The sequence below is a fragment of the Sporothrix schenckii genome (genome assembly GCF_000961545.1).
Source record: "Sporothrix schenckii 1099-18 chromosome Unknown Cont49, whole genome shotgun sequence".
In the NCBI taxonomy this organism is placed as follows: domain Eukaryota; kingdom Fungi; phylum Ascomycota; class Sordariomycetes; order Ophiostomatales; family Ophiostomataceae; genus Sporothrix; species Sporothrix schenckii.
The window spans coordinates 931,175-952,203 of record NW_015971150.1 but is presented as its reverse complement, the minus strand read 5'-3'; the positions used below and the strand labels follow the sequence as shown (position 1 = coordinate 952,203).

The window sequence follows — 21,029 nt, the reverse complement described above, 5'->3', positions numbered from 1 at the left end:
CAGTCTCCCTCGCCTGGTCATATACCCGGGGCCACAATGGACTACAGCGCCTCCATCCACCAGGACAATGAACACTCGGGCGGCGACCCGTGGGGTTCGCCTGAGACCTCGCCGCAGCAACCCCAGCGCACCGGCGGTTTCGGTGCTGGCGGCGTGGGCGGTGATCCGTCCCAGTCGCCGTACCAACGACCCTTTACGGCGTCGAGCAGCGGTCTGAGTGGCAGCGACCGCGACGACTTTTTGGGTGGCGGCGACGACAATGGCGGGTTTGGCACAGGTGCAGGCGACGCCGCAGACTATCGTCGGCCAGGAACGGCGAGCAGCACGCAGTCGACCTCCAATGCCGATAGCGTGTCCGACGCGACAGCGGCCGGTGGTGCCGACGACTATTCGTACCAACAGCAGCAGCATAACGACCAGCACTCGCCCTTGCCGCCAAACCCCGCCAATCCATCGGCCGTTGGCCAGCAAGGTGATTCACAGCTGAAGCAGCAGCAGCAGCAGCAGCAACAACAACAACAACAGCAGCCGCAACGGCCGCCGCAACCACAGTACAAGCTGCAGGTCAAGATTACGGCGCTAGAGCGGAGCGCAAAGAAAGACCCGATCTTCCGCTTTGATGTTCATGTGAGTCGATGCCTGGGTCTGGTCGAAGTGGGCAAGTGGCCAAGTCAGCAAAGGTGGTATTGTTTCTTGTCTAGTGTACTGACATGGTTTTCAGACGAACATTCCCCGCTTCCGTACCACCCAATACCGCGACGTGCGCCGCCTGCACTCCGAGTTTGAGAAGCTGGCGGAGCATCTCATCTCAGCGAATCCCGAAGCCCTCGTGCCTGCCGTCCCTGGGCCCGTGACGTCCGCAGGCGCCGGCACCGACGAAGATGAGGCTCGCGTCAAGGCCCAGATGCAGCGCTGGTTCAATTATGTCTGCAGCAACGAAGTGCTCATTCGCGACGAAGAGATGGTCCTTTTTGTTGAGAGCGACTTTGGTTATAGCCCCATGGTCAAAAAGAAGCAACCCGCCACCGGCGTGCGCCGCAAGATTCTCAAGCAGTTCGCCCCGCCCGCAGACGACACCCCTGAACTGCAGGCGGCCCGTCCTACCGTGAAGCTCTTCTACCTGGGCACCATGGATGCCTGCCACAAGGTCGACAAGCTCGTCAAGGCTCGCCGCGGCCTTGGCCTGGCCGAGTCCGATTTTGGTGTCAAGCTCGGTGCTATGAATGTTCAGGAACCCCACCAGGGCTTGGCCAATGCCTACCGCAAGCTCGGCAAGATCCTCCAGACCGCCGGCGACTACCAGGCCGTCCAGGCCACCGCCGAGGCCACTACGATTGGCGACCCCTTCGAGTACCACTCCTCGGATGCCCTCATCTTCAAGGAAACCCTCACCAACCGCCAGCTGCTCATCCGCGAGCTGCTCCAGGCCCAAGAGACCACCCGCGGCCGCCTCAACGCTACCGACCGTCTCAAGAACAGCTCCAACGTCCGCCGTGAAAAGGTGGACGAGGCCATCACCGCACTCGACGACGCCCGCCAGAACGAGGCCGAGCTTATCCAAAAGACCACCCGCGTCACCGCCAATCTCGTCCAGGAACGTCGCCGCTGGTTTACACGTACGTCTGCCGACCTTCGCTTGAGCATCCGCGAGCTTGTCATTCGCGAGATCGAGGCCGAGCGCCGCTCGCTGTCCTTGCTCGAGAGCGTCCGCGCCGACATCCGCAGCATCGACGGGTCAGGCGGCCTGAGCCGCCTCGGTCGCGAGTCGCACCCAACAAATGTCCGTCGTACCAGCCTGGCCGCAAGCCAAGGGCCCAAGGGCGACGCGTGGAGCGGTGTTCCGCGCCGCTCCGATGCTGTCCTGGCACGGGCGCCGGCTGGAGGTGACGATGGTGAAGGCACCGGTGGCCTGGGCAGCCCGACGGACGAGTACGATCCCAGCTCGGGCATGCTGCGTCCCGCAAGCATACCGGGTGTCATTAACGAGGAGGAGGAGGACGACGACCGGGTGGACGCACGCAATGCTGCCAGCCGGCTGGCTTCGAGCACGTTCTAATGAGGGTTTTTGGCTGACCGTGCATGCGTTTCTTCATTTCATCACTGGGGGGCATTGGAGCAGAAGCAGGACATCTGTGCGGACCTTTTTTCGTGGCAGTCTTGTATTTTCCTGTATTTCATCCCACGTCTGACCTGTATATTGTTATTTTATCTCTGCACGTTTTTCATCGTCTTCATCGTCTTCATCGTAACGTAATTGCTTCTCTCAATGTTTGAAGCCATCGTTTCTGTCGCTTATTCGTTGTCTTCCTACATTTCCTGCCCCGTTAGCCTCGTCGTTTCCTTGAAACTGTTGACACGGCACAAATCCTTCCAGGACCCGTCTCGGTACTTAGGAATCCCAGAAACCTGTTTCTAGTTCAGATCCGGACGCAGTTTGGTGGCACAGGAAACACATCCGCTCGCTTGCCCCCATCCTGGCCCCAACCTGGCCGCATGTTCTGGGGCCTGAAGAAAGGAGTTAACCGTCCAACGTCCCGTCTCTGGGAACAAGTAAAAAATCCGCGCAGCAAAACTGTTGGTTTGGGGCCTCCCGTTTGGCCAAAACTGCGGCCATGCGTGTAATTTGTACAGCGGTAGTTGAAAGTATGGTGTGCTAGAACGACGAGACAGCTCCATTCTATTTTTCAGGTCTCTGTTACCTGGGTAGCAGCCTTGTTTCGGGATGGTCCGAAGCGGTCTGGCGCTGTATAGTTGAGCAAAACAAAGTTGGTGGCTTGAAAAGCTGCAACCCAGTGCGACCAACAGCTTGTGAGCGATATGTTTTCTCCAGCCTTCGATACGTGACGCGAATAACGGGTATTGGGCTGATGTTACCTTGCAGTCTCTTTCAAAATTGCTCTCGTTTTGGGTAGCTATGGTGGCATCGATGAGCTTTGATCCATGCAAACTGGCACCATCAAATGTCTCACGAATCGACAAGAGCGCCGAAATAAGCCCATGCTGCCCAATTCGACATGAGAGGGCTGCCATATTAACATTCGCTAGATAGGTTAACGCCATTCTGTAAAAAAAAAAAAAAAGATCACGAATAAACGCTGCGCGACAATTAACAACGACTTGTATCTGATGGAAATCGACCTAACATCTAGCAGTAAATGGCAACAATAAAATCGATGATTTAGAAGAGACGGACGGTATGTTCTCCCCGATGAGGTACACGACGCATTTTGACAAATCAACGACACCATTTGCGCGCACACATTCAGTCCCAAATGACGATGGTGAACCGGTCTGCCAGGATGGTCCTTAGACATCTGGCTGCAGTCCATCTTCTGTCCTTCTGGCACGCACGAATACCTTTGAAGACGTATGGCAGGTCCCAATGAAGATTATCTCTCGCAATTCCTTGTTTGTGGTAGCAAAAATTGACGTAAACGGATATAGTAGGCTCGGGATAAGAAAGACACATCCGAGCCTCTCACAAGGTAACGAAGTGACCGCGAGCCCTACGTTCACCGCTTCTGTGACCGATATATTTGAATATATTTCTGCTTGGTATTTTTCATCCAAGAAATTTCTTTCTTCGGACCGGTGCCTGTAATTCAAACCCTAATAAAAAGCAAAGGGCCGGTGTGTTGACATGGAGAAACTTCGAAGAGTGGGCAGGCAGCCCCGACATTTCATAGAGGCGAATACGCGACAGTTTTCCATAGGCCGGGGACTACGTTAGGATCATCATGAGGCAGGGTCCGTTGGATTGCTTGTGGGTTTATTCGTGCCATGAATGCATTGCCTCCGAAAACATTCTGGCCATCCCCCCGACACCCTCTCACGCCGTCGTCTCCCAATTGGCCCCTGTTGACGACGGACCGCGACCAAATTCTGCATGATGTGACTCGGCCTTTGACTAACATAAAGGTAGGCCTGAAGTGGTCAAGCACAGGAGAAATGGTAGACTCAATCTCGAGCCAAAGTTTTCTCGGAAAAGCCCATTGAGGCAAGGTTTCTGAATGAATCTGTGAATATCTGACAAAGAGAAATAAAGACAAGCATTGACGACGATCCATCGTCTCGGACAGAAGTCAGTGAGACATGAACAGCGCTTTCTCCGAAGTAAAAACGAGATATTCACCGGCCCGTATTCGGAGCATTTACAAGTTGCGGTGCCTTGACGTGTCCAGTATGCAGCTAGAGAAGACATCAAGATGCACAAGAGGAATGGAGGAACAGATATGGGGCAAGGAATTTCATGTTGAAAAAAGACAAACGAGGATCCCTACATAATATAGCATGTCATTGTGTCAGAAGGAAAAGGGGATGACTGCTAAAGAGCAGTGCGATGCATCCCAGTTGTTCCACTGAGAGGAAACGAAGTCAAACGTACCTGCCCTGCAAACCAACATGATACAGACAAACGGAAAGAACAACCGGCAGCATCGACTTCGCCTTCCTTACCGTGCGCACTTTCCGCTTGGTTTCATGTGCTCTTCTATCGCCTTTGCTAGAAATGTCCCGATTTGGACAAAGGCTGGACGGCACCCGCGATCCCTTGTTCTCTTCCGCGCAATGTCGGCCAGCTCTTGCAAGAACAACACCGTCCTTGTCCTTGCTGCCGCTTTTGCTGTGATTTCAATCAAGCGGCCGTAAATTTGGTGGACCAAAACAATCCAACTTTGGAAGTGTAAGAAAGAGCGACGCACACTTGTTCCCCCACCTACCCCATCTATTGCGAACTGTTCGTTCTTGCCAGTTGCGACCATCCCGTCCCTTCCTCACTTCTGCCGTCCTCACTGTGGCTCTTGTTTCCCATTCTAGAAGGGGCTCTGGCTGTGTCGACCAAGCGGGCGCCTAAGAGACTGGGTTGCTCGCTATTTCTGTTTTCGTGCATCGCCACTCTTGTATCTTGCTCCAGCACAAAATGAATTTGACGGTGTCTCCATCAATGGGAAGGTACGGTTAACACCCAAGGCGGAGAAGGGGATGTGGGCCGTGATGACCTACTTCATGAGGAATAAAACAGCTACCTATCTCACCTTGTACGCCGCATGTGCAATAAGCTTCTGTTCGGCCCGTCTCCCCTCTCTTCACTCCATTTTACTTTTCAAAAAGTAACCAAGCTTCCGACGGAGCCGGATGCACAGTTGTTGATGCTGAATGTTTTCTCCATTTTACCACCATTTCTCAAGGCTTTCCTAGTGCCAAAAACTCCTCCGATATCAGAAATAAAAGCGGAGAGGGAGGCGGCTGGAACCTGTTTGGAAACGCAAAAAGGCGGTAAGGCTTCTTGGTCAAGGCACTTTGCCGATGGTTTGATAAAACGGCACGTTTTTACTCGGATGTCTTTTACATTTTTGCCTTTTTGTGTATTTTCAACTTTTTTTGTCCCAACCTGTGCTGAAACCAAGACTAGCCAGCCATGGTCCAGACGTTGCATGGGGCCAAAGAACGGGCGACGAACGGGTGGTGGACGGGATTGGGAGAGCTCGTAGCCAGTAAAGCCTATCACGACCTGCTTCCGCGAAATTGCACATTAACCAGTCGCCAGATATCGGTATTTTCCCGGCTGGCCCAAGCTACGCCAATGCAACGCAGATGTGTGTTCCAAGGGGTGGCACTACACCGTCGTTTCCAAGGTGTCTGGGGTCCTATCGCATTGCTAGATTTCATTCCAGACATATCAAGGCACACCATCCGTCGTCCACTGTAGCTGCAGCTGTTATGCGGCTTTCCGGACGGAAGCTCTCCGTTTACCTGCACTACTACAATGTACCGCTTTATCCCCAGTCAACAATGGACGCCCTCGGGAGAAAGACGGCCAGTAGCAACATCCGCGCAGAATCGAGCACGACATTGTACAACCACAGATGCCCTGTGTCTCTTTGATGCCTTACGGCAGTTTGTGCCAAGCACTTCTATTTTGGTTATTCTCTCCTGTCCGCTGATAAAGAATTCGTAGTTTGAGCATTGGCATCTTAGCCGTCTCGTCTGGTGTTCTAGAAAGTAAAAAAGCCTCCAAGTAACTGGCACGCAATATACAATGCCGCACAAGCGAGAAAATAGGCGACGGCAGACATGAGCAAGATCTAGGCGAACAGCCCAGAAGTCAACCGGCTTATGCGGGACATACTTTTCATTTTACCGCCAAATACACCCGGGTGCCTCAACACGCAGCTGAGAACGACTCGAGCCATGAACAGTGAAAGGTAACAAAAGTGCCGAGCACGCAACCTGGTTGCGGCGTAAGACACGAGGGAAGAGTGATACGCCTTCGTTCTTTGCAGACACGGACTGAGTTTGTCGACTTGAGTAGCCTTAGCCTTGTCGATACTGTGTCAACGTGGACTTCGCCTCGCCATTTCTCTGCACGTAATTTTCAAGGGGGTCTGTCTGTTGGGTTGCATTGCACCTGTAAATGGTAAATGCCCATGCATATGCATCAGCATGTGCGACGTAAAAATCAGAGAAATGACCAACATATAGTCTTTTATCTTTGATGGTGGACAACTGCAGCAAGAACAGTGCGCAAAGAGACGGGTGTTGGGTCCATCTATCACAATATGTAGTCGCCGTTGTTCTCGATACACGGACACGGGAAGGTACGACACACATACGGAGTACGGAGTAGGGGCATGTTAATTGCGCCCCAGGAAGGTACAGAGTGCCAAACCCGACACGGAAACAGAAGTCGCGACCGCTGATAGTCACTGACCATCGCTCCTTCCAATGTAATGGAACATACACACTTTGCCGCCCTCAACAAATCCAATCCCCCCAACCCCTTTCTGCTGCATACTCTCGCAGTGCCAAATTGCACATTCAACGTCACCTCTCTTGCGTTCGGCGTTGAAATTTTCGTGCTATCTTGTCTCCTCTCCCTGACACTTGCATTTTCCCAGACCTGTTGGCAACACCATGCTGAGATACCAGCGGATGCAACCCTGCCGCACACGCCAACGAGCATTGGCCGCGGTGCGCTGTCTATGAGCTGCCGCAATTCATAAACGGTGTGGTTATCATCTCAACTCCGAAAATTCCACAGACAGTCCGCGTTTTCGCACCAGTGGGCTATGAGGACTGCATTCCGGCTTCTCTACTCTGCGTCTCGCCGCTTCGTGACCTCATTCCCAATGCACAAATGTATGGCTGACCAACGTAGGACACATTTCGCAAACTACAAGATTACTTTAGCCGAAACACAAACATGGACAGGACCACATCCTGACGACAGGGTCATTTTGCCTAGAACAAGGCCCTGCTACGAGGCTACACCCAACTAGGCGTCGCTGACCGCATCTCCGTCGGCTTATTCCAAGACCACGATGTGTCGGACGACCTGTGCGTTAGCGCTCCTGTGAGATTACTGCCGCTAGAAAACAACATGCATGCTTCTGCAATGTTGGTCCGACGAAGACGATCCCGTTCACCGTGCTTTTGCATCGTATCCTCCGGGACAGCCCAGGAAGCGCGCAATGCCAAACATGAAGAAAGAAGCGAATATCACATCCTTTCATAGCAACACCATCACCAGCCGCATGTCGACATCCTCGCCGCAAGTGCCTCTTTTGTCGAGCTTCATAGCTAGGGCGGGTCGTAACCTGTGGTTCCGGAGAGTGAGTTTGTAAGGGGTACATTTACCTTGGCTGCAATACATTGTGCGCGCATTTTCAAGCTCCAGTATGCACATACCTCGGGGATGGTTAGAAAATGAGGTGCGTACTTGCTGAGCCGTCTCCAAGCCGCTTCTTAATCGGAGCAAAACCACCAAACCCTTTCGTCTCTGACTCTCTGTGTTATCTGTACGTCAGGGCTAACATGTGCTCCCCGGCTTATCCTCCGAGCCGTGTGTCATCCCAAACGCGTGGCGGCCCCAGATGGGCACTATCGAAGGTGCGGTGATTTGCCTTCCACCATTGATGCACCCTTTTATCGACGAGGACAGCACATTCTGAGCAAAACGCAGTGTACACGAATGCAACTTGAGCCTGCAAAAGTCGCATGTGGCCTGCACCATACAAGTAATATCCCATACTCGTTACGGTTTTCCGCTGGATGAAGCCCTATTTTGTGCCCCCATCCCTTGCACACCGTATGAGTATTTGGGGTGTGGCAGCCTTACTTGCCATTTCTTCTTTTGGATCCTTACTGTCTTTTGATTCCCAGAGACCGTCCTTCAACTCCACATTGCTGGTTCCGATACGACGTTAGATGAACTTTTCCGGAACCCAACACAAGCACGTCAGTTGTCCAGGGTGGACGCGACAGCTTTGTCCTTTGTCAAAGAGGTACTTTGCTCACCATCACAACCGAACCTGCATTGCCTTTTCCCGATACTTGACGCTTTCCTTACCGCACCATTCTCCCACACCTCTCTGTGTCTGCACACCCTCCTAGATTGCGCCCACTTCCAGTTCTGTCTTTGCCCCTGATGTTACCCCCTGTCGAGTTCCGTCAAGCCAACTCGAGGATCCCAACTTCCATCCCGAGGCAGAGATAACTTGTAGCCGTTTGACTGGCCTGCACGGGCCAGTTATTCGCTACCTTTCCTCATTTGGGTTTTGATTCGGGAAGCAACTGCTTCTACATATGCACCAATACGATGAACACGCACTAACACGACGCCATTGATACTGCAGGAAACGAGCTCAAGAAGTTATGCAGAGCGGCAAGCTTGCTGCACATCAGAATACCTCTTACGTTGCAGGGTGCGATTGCGACTGAAAATTAGGCGGCTCGGACGGAAACAAAACCATACCACTAACGAAAGAAAAAAAGGAATAAAATGCAAAAGAAGCGGCTTGATCAAACACGGTGTGCACCATTTGTGGCCCTCGCGCTCCTCACTCACCGGCAAACCGAACTACCTCTCTGCTCGGTTCTGGGCACTTTTGTCTTCGTCGTCGTCCCGTCTCCTAGCTCCCCTGTCCTTGTTTGATACCTGCTAATCATGTTGGTCACGCATCAATTCATGGAGGTCAAAACGTTCATGAAGTCGGCCGGGACCCCCACCTAAGCCTTCCCGTGGAAGACGGAGGGATGGAAAGAAGCAAAAAAAAGCATAGTCAAGACGAAAGAGAAAGAACATCATGAAGCATGTGGGGTCATAAGTTGGGGGACCTTGAAGGCTCGGATCCTTGTGTCATTTCTCCACAAGCTACCCTGTCCCTGCTCTATCGCCATTTTCTGTGACATTGTATCCTTCTACATGCATCCGCTTTTGCATTTTTCACGTTTTTTTTTCTGTAACTTTCAGGGCCTTTCCTAACCCATTTTGCTTTGTCTCTTAGCCGCTATCGACTTTTTTCCATTCTTTTATCTCCCTTTCATTTTTGGGGGATGTACCCTCCCTCTTACCCGTGTTCCCCCATCTACCTCGTTCTGTGACCATTGGTCTTGAGCTGTCTTTTGTTCCGTTGCTGTGCTGCCGTTGTGTCCTAACTCCAGATGTTTCCTTTCGTGCCCTCCTAGCGTCGGAGTACAGTGAGTTGATAAAGATACCATCTTCTTTTACATCCCCTCAGCTTGCAATTTCAAACCTACCTGACTCCCTGTTCTAATCCCTTTCAATCTCCCGTCAGGTCCTCGGACAGACTCTCCACACTGAGCATTTTACGTTGTTGGAACTTTGAAGCTCTTATATGATCACCCCACACAGGAACCGAGCACATACATATAAATATATATCTCTCCTGCACAGCTTTGGCAACCCACGTTGGCCTCCCACGCCCACAACCAACTTGTTTGGCCATCCCACGCGCTCCCACGCTTACTTACACCCACGCTACGACTCGGCTTTCCAAAGGGCCTCACCATCTTGAGCAGCCTCTTTCTTGTCAAGGACATTCTAGAACGAAGGACACACCCTTCTTCCACATTTCACCCACGCGCGTTCCTGTGCGCCCCCATTCCCAGTTTTATTGTATTGTGTGCTTCGCCCTGAGCTTGCTCCTACGACCCCCGCGTCCCCCAACCCGGAACTTTACACTCAGTTCAATTCCTTCACCTTTTGAGTGCAGTTGCTTCAACGACCCTAGTTGTTGTTGGTCATCGGCATCACAGATAAACTAAGCATCTCTTACTCTTTGTGTGCTTCCAAAAGAGGCAACTCAAAGTCCTCGTTTTCAGCCCGTTTCGCTGTGTACCCCCATTCTAGAGCGACAGGGCGGAGTTCATCCCACGCCGCTAGACTAGTTCCCGTTTTCACACCACCGATCTCTTCACCGAATCTAAACATGGCACCCGCCGCCATGGTCGAAGATGCGGCCACGCATTATCCCACCTATTCCAAAGCGTCGACCGTCAACGCTTCTGTTCTGCATGGCCCTCGCGATCTAAGATTGGTAAGACCACCCCCACGCCCCTCACTTACCCCAGATCGTGCGGTTACACAAGATCGTGTCCAACTACAAGGGTCTTTTACGTCAATTCTGCATAGAATTGCAGGGGAGCGAGCGAAAACGAGAACGGCGGTTTTGTGTACGCGTTCAAGGTAGCTTGCATGGGCTCCGCTAAAATTGACTCTTTCTTGCGACAGGAGGTCAGAAACCTTGAAGACCCTGGCGAGGGCGAGTTGCAAATTGCCATCAAGGCCACAGGCATCTGTGGCTCCGATGTGTCGTACTACAAGAAATTCGCCAATGGCGACCTGTGCGCCTGCATGCCACTTTCTCTCGGCCACGAGTCTTCCGGTATCGTTGTGGCTATCGGTCCTCGTGTGTCTGGTTTCAAAATGGGCGACCGGGTCGCTCTAGAGGTCGGGGTTCCTTGCGGAAACTGCACCATCTGCAGACGTGGTCGCTACAACCTGTGCAAAAAGATGCGGTTCCGAAGCAGTGCGAAGAGTGTACCGCATTACCAAGGTACCCTCCAGGAGCGGATCAACCACCCTGCCGACTGGTGCCACAAGTACGTTTCCCTCTTATATTCACCTTGATAACACGGGCCAAAGACAGATATTGACAATATATCCAGGCTCCCTGACCATGTTTCTTTTGACGCTGCTGCTCTACTCGAGCCTCTTTCGGTTGCCATTCACGCCGTCAACCGTGCCAACCCACTGCCTGGATCCACGGCTTTGGTTACCGGTGCCGGCACCGTTGGCTTACTGACAGCCGCCGTCGCGCGCAATTCGGGTTGCTCCCAAGTTACCATCATGGATATCGATGCCGGCCGTGTGAGATACGCGCTCGCCAAGGGTTTTGCTACGCACGGTTACGTCGTGCCACGACCCTTCCACAACACGTCAAGCAGCTCGTCAATATTTACAGCAAGCTCGGGTGTGTCCACACCTGCCGAGTCGGGAACCACGACACCGGCCAGTTTCTTGTCATTTTCCTCACAGCTCGAGAGCGCCAAGAATATCGCAGGCGAGTTGCAGGGTTTGACCAGACCGCCACCGCACTTGTTGTATGAGGACGATGACGAGGGTTTTGATATCACCTTTGAGTGCACGGGCAAAGAGGTGTGCACACACATTGGCCTGTACGCGACAAAACCGGGCGGCAGACTTGTCATGGTGGGCATGGGCACGCCGATTCAGAACCTGCCCATCTCCGTCGCCCACCTGCGCGAGATTGATATACTCGGCATCTTCCGCTATGCCAACACATATGCTGCAGGCATTCGCATGATGTGTTCCGGAATGCTCCCATCTCTCGACGACATGGTCACACACCGTTTCAAGGGTCTGAAGGAGGCCAAAGATGCATTCGAGATCGCCAGTGGCACGATGGACGACGAGGGTAACCTTGTCTTAAAGGTGGTCATTGAGTCGTCGGCGGACTAAAGATGTTCACATCACCACGCCAGAACACACGCATGGTGCCGTATTTTATCTCTTACGTTATTTTTCTCGAGTCACAATGACTCGATCTCTTACGTTCTTACAAGATCTTGTTGATTTCCCCCCAGTTCGTTGCCTCCTATCTTCTGCTCTGGTTTGGTTCGGTTTGGGTTCTGGAGGCTGTGGAAAATTTGTCTTTTGTTGGATGCTTTGCTTGACCTTAATGTGATTGATGACAATAGACTATCTGCACTAGATGCCAAAGGCAAAAAGGCTATCTTGCGTGGTAAGGGTGGCTGGTCTGCTTCGGGCCTCTTTTAATCACTGTTCCTCGAAAGTCTCTCTTAATGTCTTGAGAGTAGCGAACGCGTTTCCAGATTTTGTTTTCTTTCTGCTTTTGTTTCGTTTGTTATTTCTCACGGCTTCAGGTTTAATTGCAGTTTCGCCATAATCACGGCGGTTCTGGCTGGAATACGATTGTCACGGATGCTATGATGTTTATTGCTGTAACGCGTCATTATTTAGACCCTTTAAAAGGCCCAGGTGCCCCAATTTGATATTTTTTCGATTGCAATTATTCTTTGCATCGCTTACTTACTCTCTTTGCGGTGGCTCTTCCGAAGTTAGCATTTTAAAACAGCCACTGCCATTATCAGGGACGTGTTTGCCTCACAAGATGAAAAGAATCGATGCATGAGGACATAATTATGACATATTTGTTCGCTCGTTTATGCTAAAAGATGTGCGGCAGCCCCTGCTTGCCGCGTACCGAAATGCTTGTCTGGCTGTTCACCTTTTTGTCATTTCGTAGCATGAACCGTCGTCATTTCTAGTATGCTTGGTCACAAGGGCCATGTCTCCTATCTGCAAGGACACGACAGGTCGGCGCTCGTACTCTCCTTGACCCGTTTCCTTCACAACAGCGCGTCCAGGGAGCCCGACCCAGCACCAACTCCTCGCGCAGAAAAGTCTGTGGGCTGGCCGGCCAGCCTGTTCTGCTGCCGTGAGGACGCACGTGCAGTCTCCACGACGCCAAACTTGTCGCCCACCTGCCGCGCCGAGGCAATGCTCTGCATCATGTCGTCCAGGAGCAGCGACACCAGGCGCACGTCGTTGGCCTCGCGCCGACGTTCCTCTTCAAAGGCGCCCGCCACCGGTGGGGGCACGACGAGCGGCAGCCGCTGCACGAGGGCCTGGGTCGACCGCAAGATGGGGAGTGACACGCCCGCCGCGTTGGGGTCCTCACTCACGTCCTTGGCACCGGCGCCGGTCCGTGACAATGCGTCCTGCGGCAGGCTGGCGAGGTACTTGGTCAGCAGCTCCAGACGTGCATGCAGCATGCGGATGGCGTTGGCACGGGTCGTCAACGTGGCGATCAGCTCTTCTTCCTCGGGGGACAGGTGGGTGTCGTTGGTGGCAACGCTCGCTGCTGGTGCTCCTGGTGCCGGCGCCTGTGGCTCGTTCAAGGAGGACGATGTCGGTGTCAGCGACGGTGTGCCGGGGGCCGCCACCAGGCGCCTCTTTCCGCGGTTTCCTGACTCTATGGCAACGGCCCGGTCGCGGTTGTTGTTGGGACTCGAGGAACTGGAGGCGGCGTCTTTGCTCGAGTCTTCGGCGGCGGATGTAGCAGCAGCAGCAGCAGAAGCAGAAGCAGTAGAAGCATCCCTAGTCGCTGAGGCGTTGGCGGCACCACGCGCCACAAAGTCGATGCTGATCATCTCGGCCTCGTCGGTCTCAACCGTATACGTAATCTCGCGCAGCTTAATGGCAAGCTGGGGCGCCGTCGATGCCTTGGCCGTGGATGCATCGGCCATTTCCTCGTCCTCGTTGTCGTCGTCCTGCCCGCTGATCTTCTCGTCTTGCTCGTAGTGCGTCTCGTAGAGTGTCAGTGGCAGTTTGCCGCCCACGGACGGCTCGGCAAGGTCTTCGGGGTGGAAAGCCAGCAGCACAGCGGCGGTGGACTCGCTGCACAACGGCAGAATCTGCTCGTGGACCTGCATGACTTGGGCCGTCGGGCCCGAATGGCCAAGCACCGTGTACCAGCCGACGAGGTCGAGGTGCCGATCCTTATGGACAGTTTTCACTGGAGACGAGAGTCAGCACACAGGCAATATGTTGGAGGTTTTGCCACAACCTGGGCCAAACGGTCAGGAGAAGACGCACTCTGCTCGACGCGGTCGTTGAACCAGACGGCGCTGAAACTCGCGTCGCCCCCATCGTTCTTGCTGACAACAAAGTCAAATGTGTGCTCGATTGTGACTTGACGGCCATTCTGCTGGCCCAGCAGCGCACCGACGACAGGGCCAGGCTGCTTCCGCAGAGTATGGCGGGTGATGTGGTCGGAGATGGAGAGGAGGACGAGGGGATGGAGGACGGCAGGGACGGCGTCGGCGGCCTTGACAGTTGAGAGGAACGGGTTGGCCGGGGCGGTAGAGGCCACCATGTTGGCGGATGGGGGAGAGTTTGGGGAGATGAGAAGCTGGAGCAGAGGCGGGAGCTGAGGCGACGTGAAGCTCCCTGAAGCTGGCCAAAGGTAGCTAGGGCCCGTGCAGCATCAACAGGCCGGAGCAGTTTTGCTGGACAGTATTCCGGGCCTTTCTATTGTAGTAGTAAGCGACTGGAACGTGAGGTGCTCACGGTTGGCCGACAGGGACAGAAATTGGTGGTTGTTGGACGGTGATGCGCAACGTGCCGATTGCAGCCTGTTCGGTGCTGATTGGCGATGTTCGGAAGACCCCGCCACTTTTGGTGAGCACCAGCTGGTTGGAGGTTTCCATCCTGGTCCCATTCTGATTGGCCAGAATGATGAGGCTCGAATTGTGGGTCGCTGGATTTCGACAACTGATTCTCGACTAACACCAAACGAGTTCCGTCTCTTGGCTGCTAGCAGAGAGAGAATGTGACATAGGAGGTGAGTTCTACGTGCCTATTTGTTTTACTTTTCAATAATAGTATGTATGTATTTGAATATTTAATGATATTTTATTTTAGCAATGTTTTATAAAACGAAAGGAGCAAACCGTTGATAATCATGCGTTGGCATAAAATGAAATTTAGAAAAACATAAGAAACAAAAGAAACACTTTGTTATTGAACACATCTGATTAGAACAATCAATAAATAAAATTTACTGAAAATAGACCGTTGTATTCTGTCGGACCACTGAACGAATTAAAAGAACCATGAGTGGTGCCGTTAACTTCGACATAGATTTGCATTGGGACAATACCCAAGACTAAATCCAGAGAATGAGTCTTCACCATAGAGGAGAGTGACTTCAGGTAGACACCTCTGTAGCTGAAGGGACGGCACCATTTATAAGAGTCAGTTAAGTTTTCAGCGTGACCAGTGGCACTTTTGGCCTATCGTAACGCATAGACAGCAATGTGTCATCACCTACTCCGTATAGTGCCACAATGTAGTTGCATACTACATTTACCAGAGCTGTCGAGAGGGCTCGCAGACAATGCGAAAAGAGTGCTGGTGGTCGGAGGTACACTTGTCAGTGCCTGTCTGCGTGTTGATGTGTGCTCCGATAACGACGCAGTTGCGCTGACAGACAATGACGGCACGGCTATTAGTCAACATCGAGTCGACAGCAGCGTGACATGCTCCTCCGTCTTGTTCTATTGGCCTCATTTTTCCCATTTAGGGCAAAGCCCGACCAACAGACAAGCCCTTGCCCTCTGGGTCGGCCCATCGGCCATGACTGTTTGCTGCCCTCTTTCAACTACTGAGCAGGTCATTTTTATTTGTTTATTTTCGTTTTTTAAATATATTTGAATATTGTATAATTTTCTGATCCCGTGACTTTTCTTCTCCGTAATTTTTGAGGCGCTTCCTTGTTCCCCATTACTTCTGTCCCGGCAACATTTCCGATCCTGTCAATCAGCGGTGCTCAGGCACATCCCCTCGCTTTCCATCTCGCTATTTTTCGTTCAACTATTCGTTGCCGTCAACTGCCGTTACCTGATTCGCTTGGGTACTGCCGAGCAATCATGGCTCCAGACAATGCAACGAACGAGAACTCCCACCACCATAGACATCGCCACACAACCGTGTTTCGGCCACAGCTGCAGCCTCTGTGTGTCTCGTCAGGTTTTCGGCTGACCTCAACAAGCGGCATCCATAAGGAGCACCAGCAGCAGCATGTCACGACATGCGGCACATATTATGGCGGCCCGTTTGACGAGCACATCGACGCACTGGCAACAAGAACGGCCTGTCGGTGCAGCACGAACAGCCCCCACATCTGCTGCCTCTCTCTGAGAGAGTATGCGGCGTCCTGCGGCCGCCCGTCCCAGAGACGGTCTCAGCCCCGTTGCAGAACCCGGATGTTGGTCTTGCAGTGCTCCATGGATCGGACCTCGGCGAGCAAGTCAACTCGGCACGAACCGATGACGAGCTCGCGGGCCGAGACCGAGGCCGGAGCCAATATCGATTGCGATCACATGTCCGACGCAGACAGCGTCCTATGCCACGATCCCGAAGACAACCACGCCGGCTCCGATGTCGACGAGGCCGACGCCGACAACATGAGTGAAGACGACGCTCCTGTCATGGAAGGGAGCGCTGGCATGACTGACATTCCCCTCGGCGACCCCATCGCAGACCTCGTCCTCCGTGAATACGATACGCTCGCCGAGTTCGATGGAGAGGCCAATAGCGACGACGGGTTCGATGTGCCCAGCCCGAGCGAGATCGAGCCGCAGGCGCCGGAGGAAGCCGAGAGCCGCCTCGTATTTGGCAACCGAATTGATCATATGCTGGCAACCGCGGCGAACTTGCCGCGGTCCTATTTGGATCCCTCTAGCTTCCGCAGTCGCCGTTGGCTCCCGTGAGCACTGGATGTGTATTTTGGATTTGTTTCGTTTTCTAGTCATTTCCCCTTGCACACTGCTTTTTTCTCTCTTGAACTTTTGTCCTCTCTGCTTCTCCTTTTCCTTACTGACTTCGTCTGGCAAGTACCATTTTGTTCTATGATATCAAATTGTGTTTGGTAGTCGCTTTTTCAGCCTTTTCTTGGATTGATTATTCTGTTCTATACCCCCCCCCAGGATTCGTCCTAGCCGTTTTGCTTCTTAAAAATCTGTTCTCAAAGCTATTCAAATAATTATATCATCTTCATTGTTTACTTTGTTCTACTGTGTCCACAGTCATTGGCTGGTCTTATACAGGAACGGAACTGCAAATACACGAGGCTTGGCCAGATTTGGAGGCTGCGGGGGCGACATGCTTTACTATGGCTCGCCCGGGGCCTGGGGCCAACCCCGCCTAAAGGAATCTGACTGGCTCGGAGGGTGGGTGTGGTTTTAGGAGTTTTAGGAGCCGCAGTGAGCCTGGGGCTTGCCACTTTAGCACCAAAGGCGCTAAAACGCGCTCAACGCGTCCGAATGTGCACCTCTTTAGAGCACTTCACCATACTCTGTACATCGCTTCACCTTATCAACAGAATACCAACAGCACATTGGCACACGACACGACCGGTACGGTGCGACGAGCATAGGTTCAGACAGCGCCCCGACATGCCATCGTCAAGTCGAAAACGGGCAAGATCCGACGCGGATGGCGGCCGTTCTGCCCGCCGGCGATCACGGCGTGAGGAAGACGGCGACGCCAACGGCAGTGACAACGACGACAGCCGGGGCGAAGACTCGCTGGCCGGCCCGAGCAATGGCGGCGGTATGGACGTTGACGACGACGGAGCGTCTAGTAACGCACAGAGCTCCTGGCGCCTCCCCGCGGGCTACGACGACAGCAACCGTGCATTCCTTCAAGCTCTCATGGCGCACGGCGCCCTGACATTCCAGCAAGCCCAGCAGGTCCTGGCTCCCATTCTCAACGTGAAAAAGAATCTCGAAGCGACGGCGGCCGGTGCCAGCCCGACAGAGATCCAGCACCTGTCGCCCGAGGACGTTACATTTGACACGCTGCGGCACTACATCAACCAGGCCAAGGCCGCGCTGGTGCCGCTCGACTTTGACATTCGGTCGGCGACGAACGAGCGGTCGATGGGCAGTGGCGGGAGTCGTGGGAGCGGTGGCCAAAGCAGCAGCACCAACAGCAGCAGCAGCAACGACCGCCGCGTTTGGGTCCTTGTGAGCACCGACAAAGACCCCAAGTCGCACCTGGCGGTGCTGTTTACGCCACGCAAGCTCGCGTTCATCCACCGCCTGCTGGACGCCCTGTTCGACACGTACAATACCCCGCGCATCGAGGCACTGTGCATTACGGAGCAGCAGGCTCTTAAATTGTCGCGGCCACCGCGGACGGCAGCGCGGCCGAGTGTGGGCGGGGAGGCCGACGGAGCTGGTGCTGGTGCTGGTGCTGGTGCCGACGCCGACGGTAATGCCGCAGCGGCTGCGGCCCGCGACAAGGGCCTCAAGCACTCCGTCGTGCTGTCGCTGCTGGCGTCGTTGGTCCGCCAGGGGTGGCTGGCCAAGAGCGCACAGGGATTCTACGCGTTGACGACACGCGCCCTGCTCGAGCTGGAGCCGTTCCTCGTCGACCAGTACAACGAAGAGCCGACCGGCACGACGGCCACCACTTGGCAGCGCATCAAGTACTGCGCCGCGTGCCGCGAACTCATCACCTCGGGCCTGCGCTGCGCGACGCCGACGTGCACGCTGCGCCTGCACGACCACTGCGAGGAAGCCTTTTGGCGCTCGCAGGCGGCGCGCAACACCACCACCACGACCACCAACAGCAACCACCGCCACCGCCACCGGTGTCCCCAGTGCGACGCGCCCTGGGGCAAAGCCGAGGATGCCAACGGCGAGGTCGAGGGCAAGCTGCACTTTATCGGCGAGCGCGCCATCACGTCGACGGACGTCTACCGGCGCAAGAAGCGCCAAGGCCGGCCGAGCGAGGGCGTCGACGAGCTGATGCGCACGCTGCAGCCGCGGGCGGCCACAGGAGGCAGTGGGCGAGGAAGAACGGGAGGAGGGGAGGACGAAGTGGCTGCGCCGTTCCGGCAAGCAGCGTCCCGGCGACGGGAGGTTGCAGCAGACGGCGAGGACGAGTAGGACTACGACGACATGCGGATGGAGGACGAGGAGAGACACATCTGGGTTTCTTTTGGTATTTTGTTTTGCACGGGCGACCGGGCGTTTTCGGTGTACAAAAGGAGCAGATTTTGCTCGTAGATCCGGCACATGGCGATGATAGCAGCCATGAATTAATCTACATGCTACGAAGTGCATAAATCCCAGCTGGCATCTAGCATCACATGTGGTTCACACATTGTACGTACCGACAACATTTCCTTGATGCTGATTCGTCAATTTTGCACAACCTGTCATTGTCGAAATCCTGGTGCCTTGGTCTTGGGAATGACATCACCCCGCCGCGGGTTCTGGAACAGTGGCGGTGGCCGTGCTACAGCGGATTAGCGCCCGCTGCTAAAAAGCTTCAGCGGTCGGCGACCCGCCATTTGTGCTGTTCCACAGGCGCCAGGAGGAGGCGAGCTGAAAAGCGGCCTCCCAGCCGCCCTCTAGTGACTTCGAAGCTTGCGGGACAGCATAGAAAGCAGTGAAAACGACAATCGATAAAGGGTCCGACTTCCCTTCTTTTCTTCTCTTATTTTCGTACCGATCAATTCCTTTTAACAGTCAAACATACGATACCCAACCGCCGTGATGCTCGAATACTTGAACACCAAGAAGAACCGCAAACCGGTGCCGGAGAGCGCCAGTTCCGGCGCATCACCACAACAAGAGGCACCGACAAAACCACCTCGGCCGACGTCGACTGGCCCTGTTGAGGACGTTCCGGTGCTTGACCGGGACGAGCAGTCGTTCCTCGAGAACCTGACGCGCAACTGGGGCCCCTCGGACAACGAAGACAATTATGCCGACGGCGATGACGACGGGACCGGCGAGCGGCCGCCGCTGCCACCGCGCATCAAGACACCGGACCTGACCTGGGACAGCGACAGCGAGTCGTTTGTGCGCGGCGAGCGCCTGGTGGCCGTCGACAACGACGTGTTGATGCCGACAGAAGCGCGGGACAAGGGCAGCAGCGGCGGCATCAGTGGCGGCATCAGTGGCGTCGGCCGGCGGCTGTCGACCCTCTTCAGCTCCAAAAAGGGCAAAGACAAGGACCGGCCGCATCCGGCGCACCTCGTGGTGCCAGGCAAGGTCGACGTGGATGCCGACGCCGCTTCGTCCAACAGCCAGCTGGCCGCGGCCGTGACGCCGACCGAAGAGGACCGGGAGCGCGCCGATCTGGCGAGAGTGCTGGACGATCTGGACCTCGGCAAGGACAGCCAGGACAACAAGGACACCAAGGACAACAAGGGCGGCAAGACGCGGGGCAAGCAGTCCAAGGCCAACAAGTTTGCCGTCTCGCTGTCGGCCGAGTCGGCCGAGCTCGTCCGCCGGTTTGTCCTGGTCCTCAAAGACCTGGTGAACGGCGTCCCCACCGCGGCCGACGACCTCAAGAGTCTGCTCGACGACCGCGACGGCGCCCTCGCCCGCGGCTTTGAGCGCCTACCGTCGAGCCTGCGCAAGCTCGTCTCCCAGCTGCCCGGCAAGCTGACGTCCTCGCTCGCGCCCGAGCTGATGGCGGCCGCCGCCGCGTCCCAGGGCGTCGCGTACGAGGCAGAAAAGGAGGGTGTGACGGCCAAGGGCGCCGCCAAGACGATGCTGCTGCCGCTGCTCACCAAACCCAACGCCATTGTCAAGATGCTCAAGGCCATTATGAACGCGCTCAAGCTGCGCTGGCCTGCCTTTATCGGTACCAGCGCCATCTGGAGTGTGGCCTTGTTCTGTACGTGACCGCATCCGGTTTTTTTTTGGTTTTTTTTTTGCGCGATTCCTCCCATGCTAACCATCCATCAGTGCTCCTGTTTGTCCTCTGGTACTGCCACAAGCGCGGCCGTGAGGTGCGGCTGGGAAAAGAGGCCAGCGATGCCGCTGCTGGCCCGTCCAACGCGGAAGCACCTGGCGGTGCCGAGACAGCCGGCACGCCCGAACCGCCGATTGTGATCGACAAGGTCTCTCCGAAAGAGGAGGCCGCGGCGGCGAGTGGCCTACCGCGGCCGCCCATTGGCCCAGATGCGCCGAAATCGAAATAAGAAACGAGATACCCGGAGGAAATGTACCGCAAAGGATATTTAAAACGTTGTCTAATTTTCTTGCTTTTATCTTTGTCTTCATGTTCTTCTTTTCTTTCAGACAGAATAAGTTACTAGGGATGAGTGCGGACTCATGTTGGATACCAGAGCAACTGCAAAATACACGCAATTCAA

The 21,029-nt window shown here is 54.5% G+C and overlaps 6 protein-coding genes across 6 annotated transcripts; 5 read left to right on the top strand and 1 right to left on the bottom strand.

Annotated features, from left to right (window-relative positions):
• Positions 1-36: 36 nt before the first annotated feature.
• On the top strand, positions 37-2,056 carry SPSK_00462 (vacuolar protein sorting-associated protein vps17; the record flags this gene model as incomplete). The annotated part of the gene is made up of 2 exons (XM_016727431.1): positions 37-627; positions 722-2,056. 2 exons carry the CDS (start codon positions 37-39, stop codon positions 2,054-2,056), a joined length of 1,926 nt encoding a protein of 641 aa, XP_016582823.1.
• Positions 2,057-10,229: 8,173 nt separating this feature from the next.
• Positions 10,230-11,782, top strand: SPSK_00513 (L-iditol 2-dehydrogenase; the record flags this gene model as incomplete). Its single annotated transcript, XM_016727480.1, has 3 exons — positions 10,230-10,337; positions 10,433-10,902; positions 10,969-11,782. 3 exons carry the CDS (start codon positions 10,230-10,232, stop codon positions 11,780-11,782), a joined length of 1,392 nt encoding a protein of 463 aa, XP_016582822.1.
• Positions 11,783-12,693: 911 nt separating this feature from the next.
• Positions 12,694-14,222, bottom strand: SPSK_00517 (COP9 signalosome complex subunit 6; the record flags this gene model as incomplete). Its single annotated transcript, XM_016727484.1, has 2 exons — positions 12,694-13,862; positions 13,943-14,222. 2 exons carry the CDS (start codon positions 14,220-14,222, stop codon positions 12,694-12,696), a joined length of 1,449 nt encoding a protein of 482 aa, XP_016582821.1.
• A 1,555-nt stretch (positions 14,223-15,777) lies between these two features.
• On the top strand, positions 15,778-16,620 carry SPSK_00580 (uncharacterized protein; the record flags this gene model as incomplete). The annotated part of the gene is made up of 1 exon (XM_016727546.1): positions 15,778-16,620. One exon carries the CDS (start codon positions 15,778-15,780, stop codon positions 16,618-16,620), a length of 843 nt encoding a protein of 280 aa, XP_016582820.1.
• Positions 16,621-17,304: 684 nt separating this feature from the next.
• On the top strand, positions 17,305-18,804 carry SPSK_00518 (DNA repair protein Nse1; the record flags this gene model as incomplete). Its single annotated transcript, XM_016727485.1, has 1 exon — positions 17,305-18,804. One exon carries the CDS (start codon positions 17,305-17,307, stop codon positions 18,802-18,804), a length of 1,500 nt encoding a protein of 499 aa, XP_016582819.1.
• Positions 18,805-19,416: 612 nt separating this feature from the next.
• On the top strand, positions 19,417-20,855 carry SPSK_00523 (uncharacterized protein; the record flags this gene model as incomplete). The annotated part of the gene is made up of 2 exons (XM_016727490.1): positions 19,417-20,548; positions 20,620-20,855. The coding sequence occupies 2 exons, from the start codon at positions 19,417-19,419 to the stop codon at positions 20,853-20,855; spliced, it is 1,368 nt and encodes a 455-aa protein (XP_016582818.1).
• Positions 20,856-21,029: the final 174 nt, after the last annotated feature.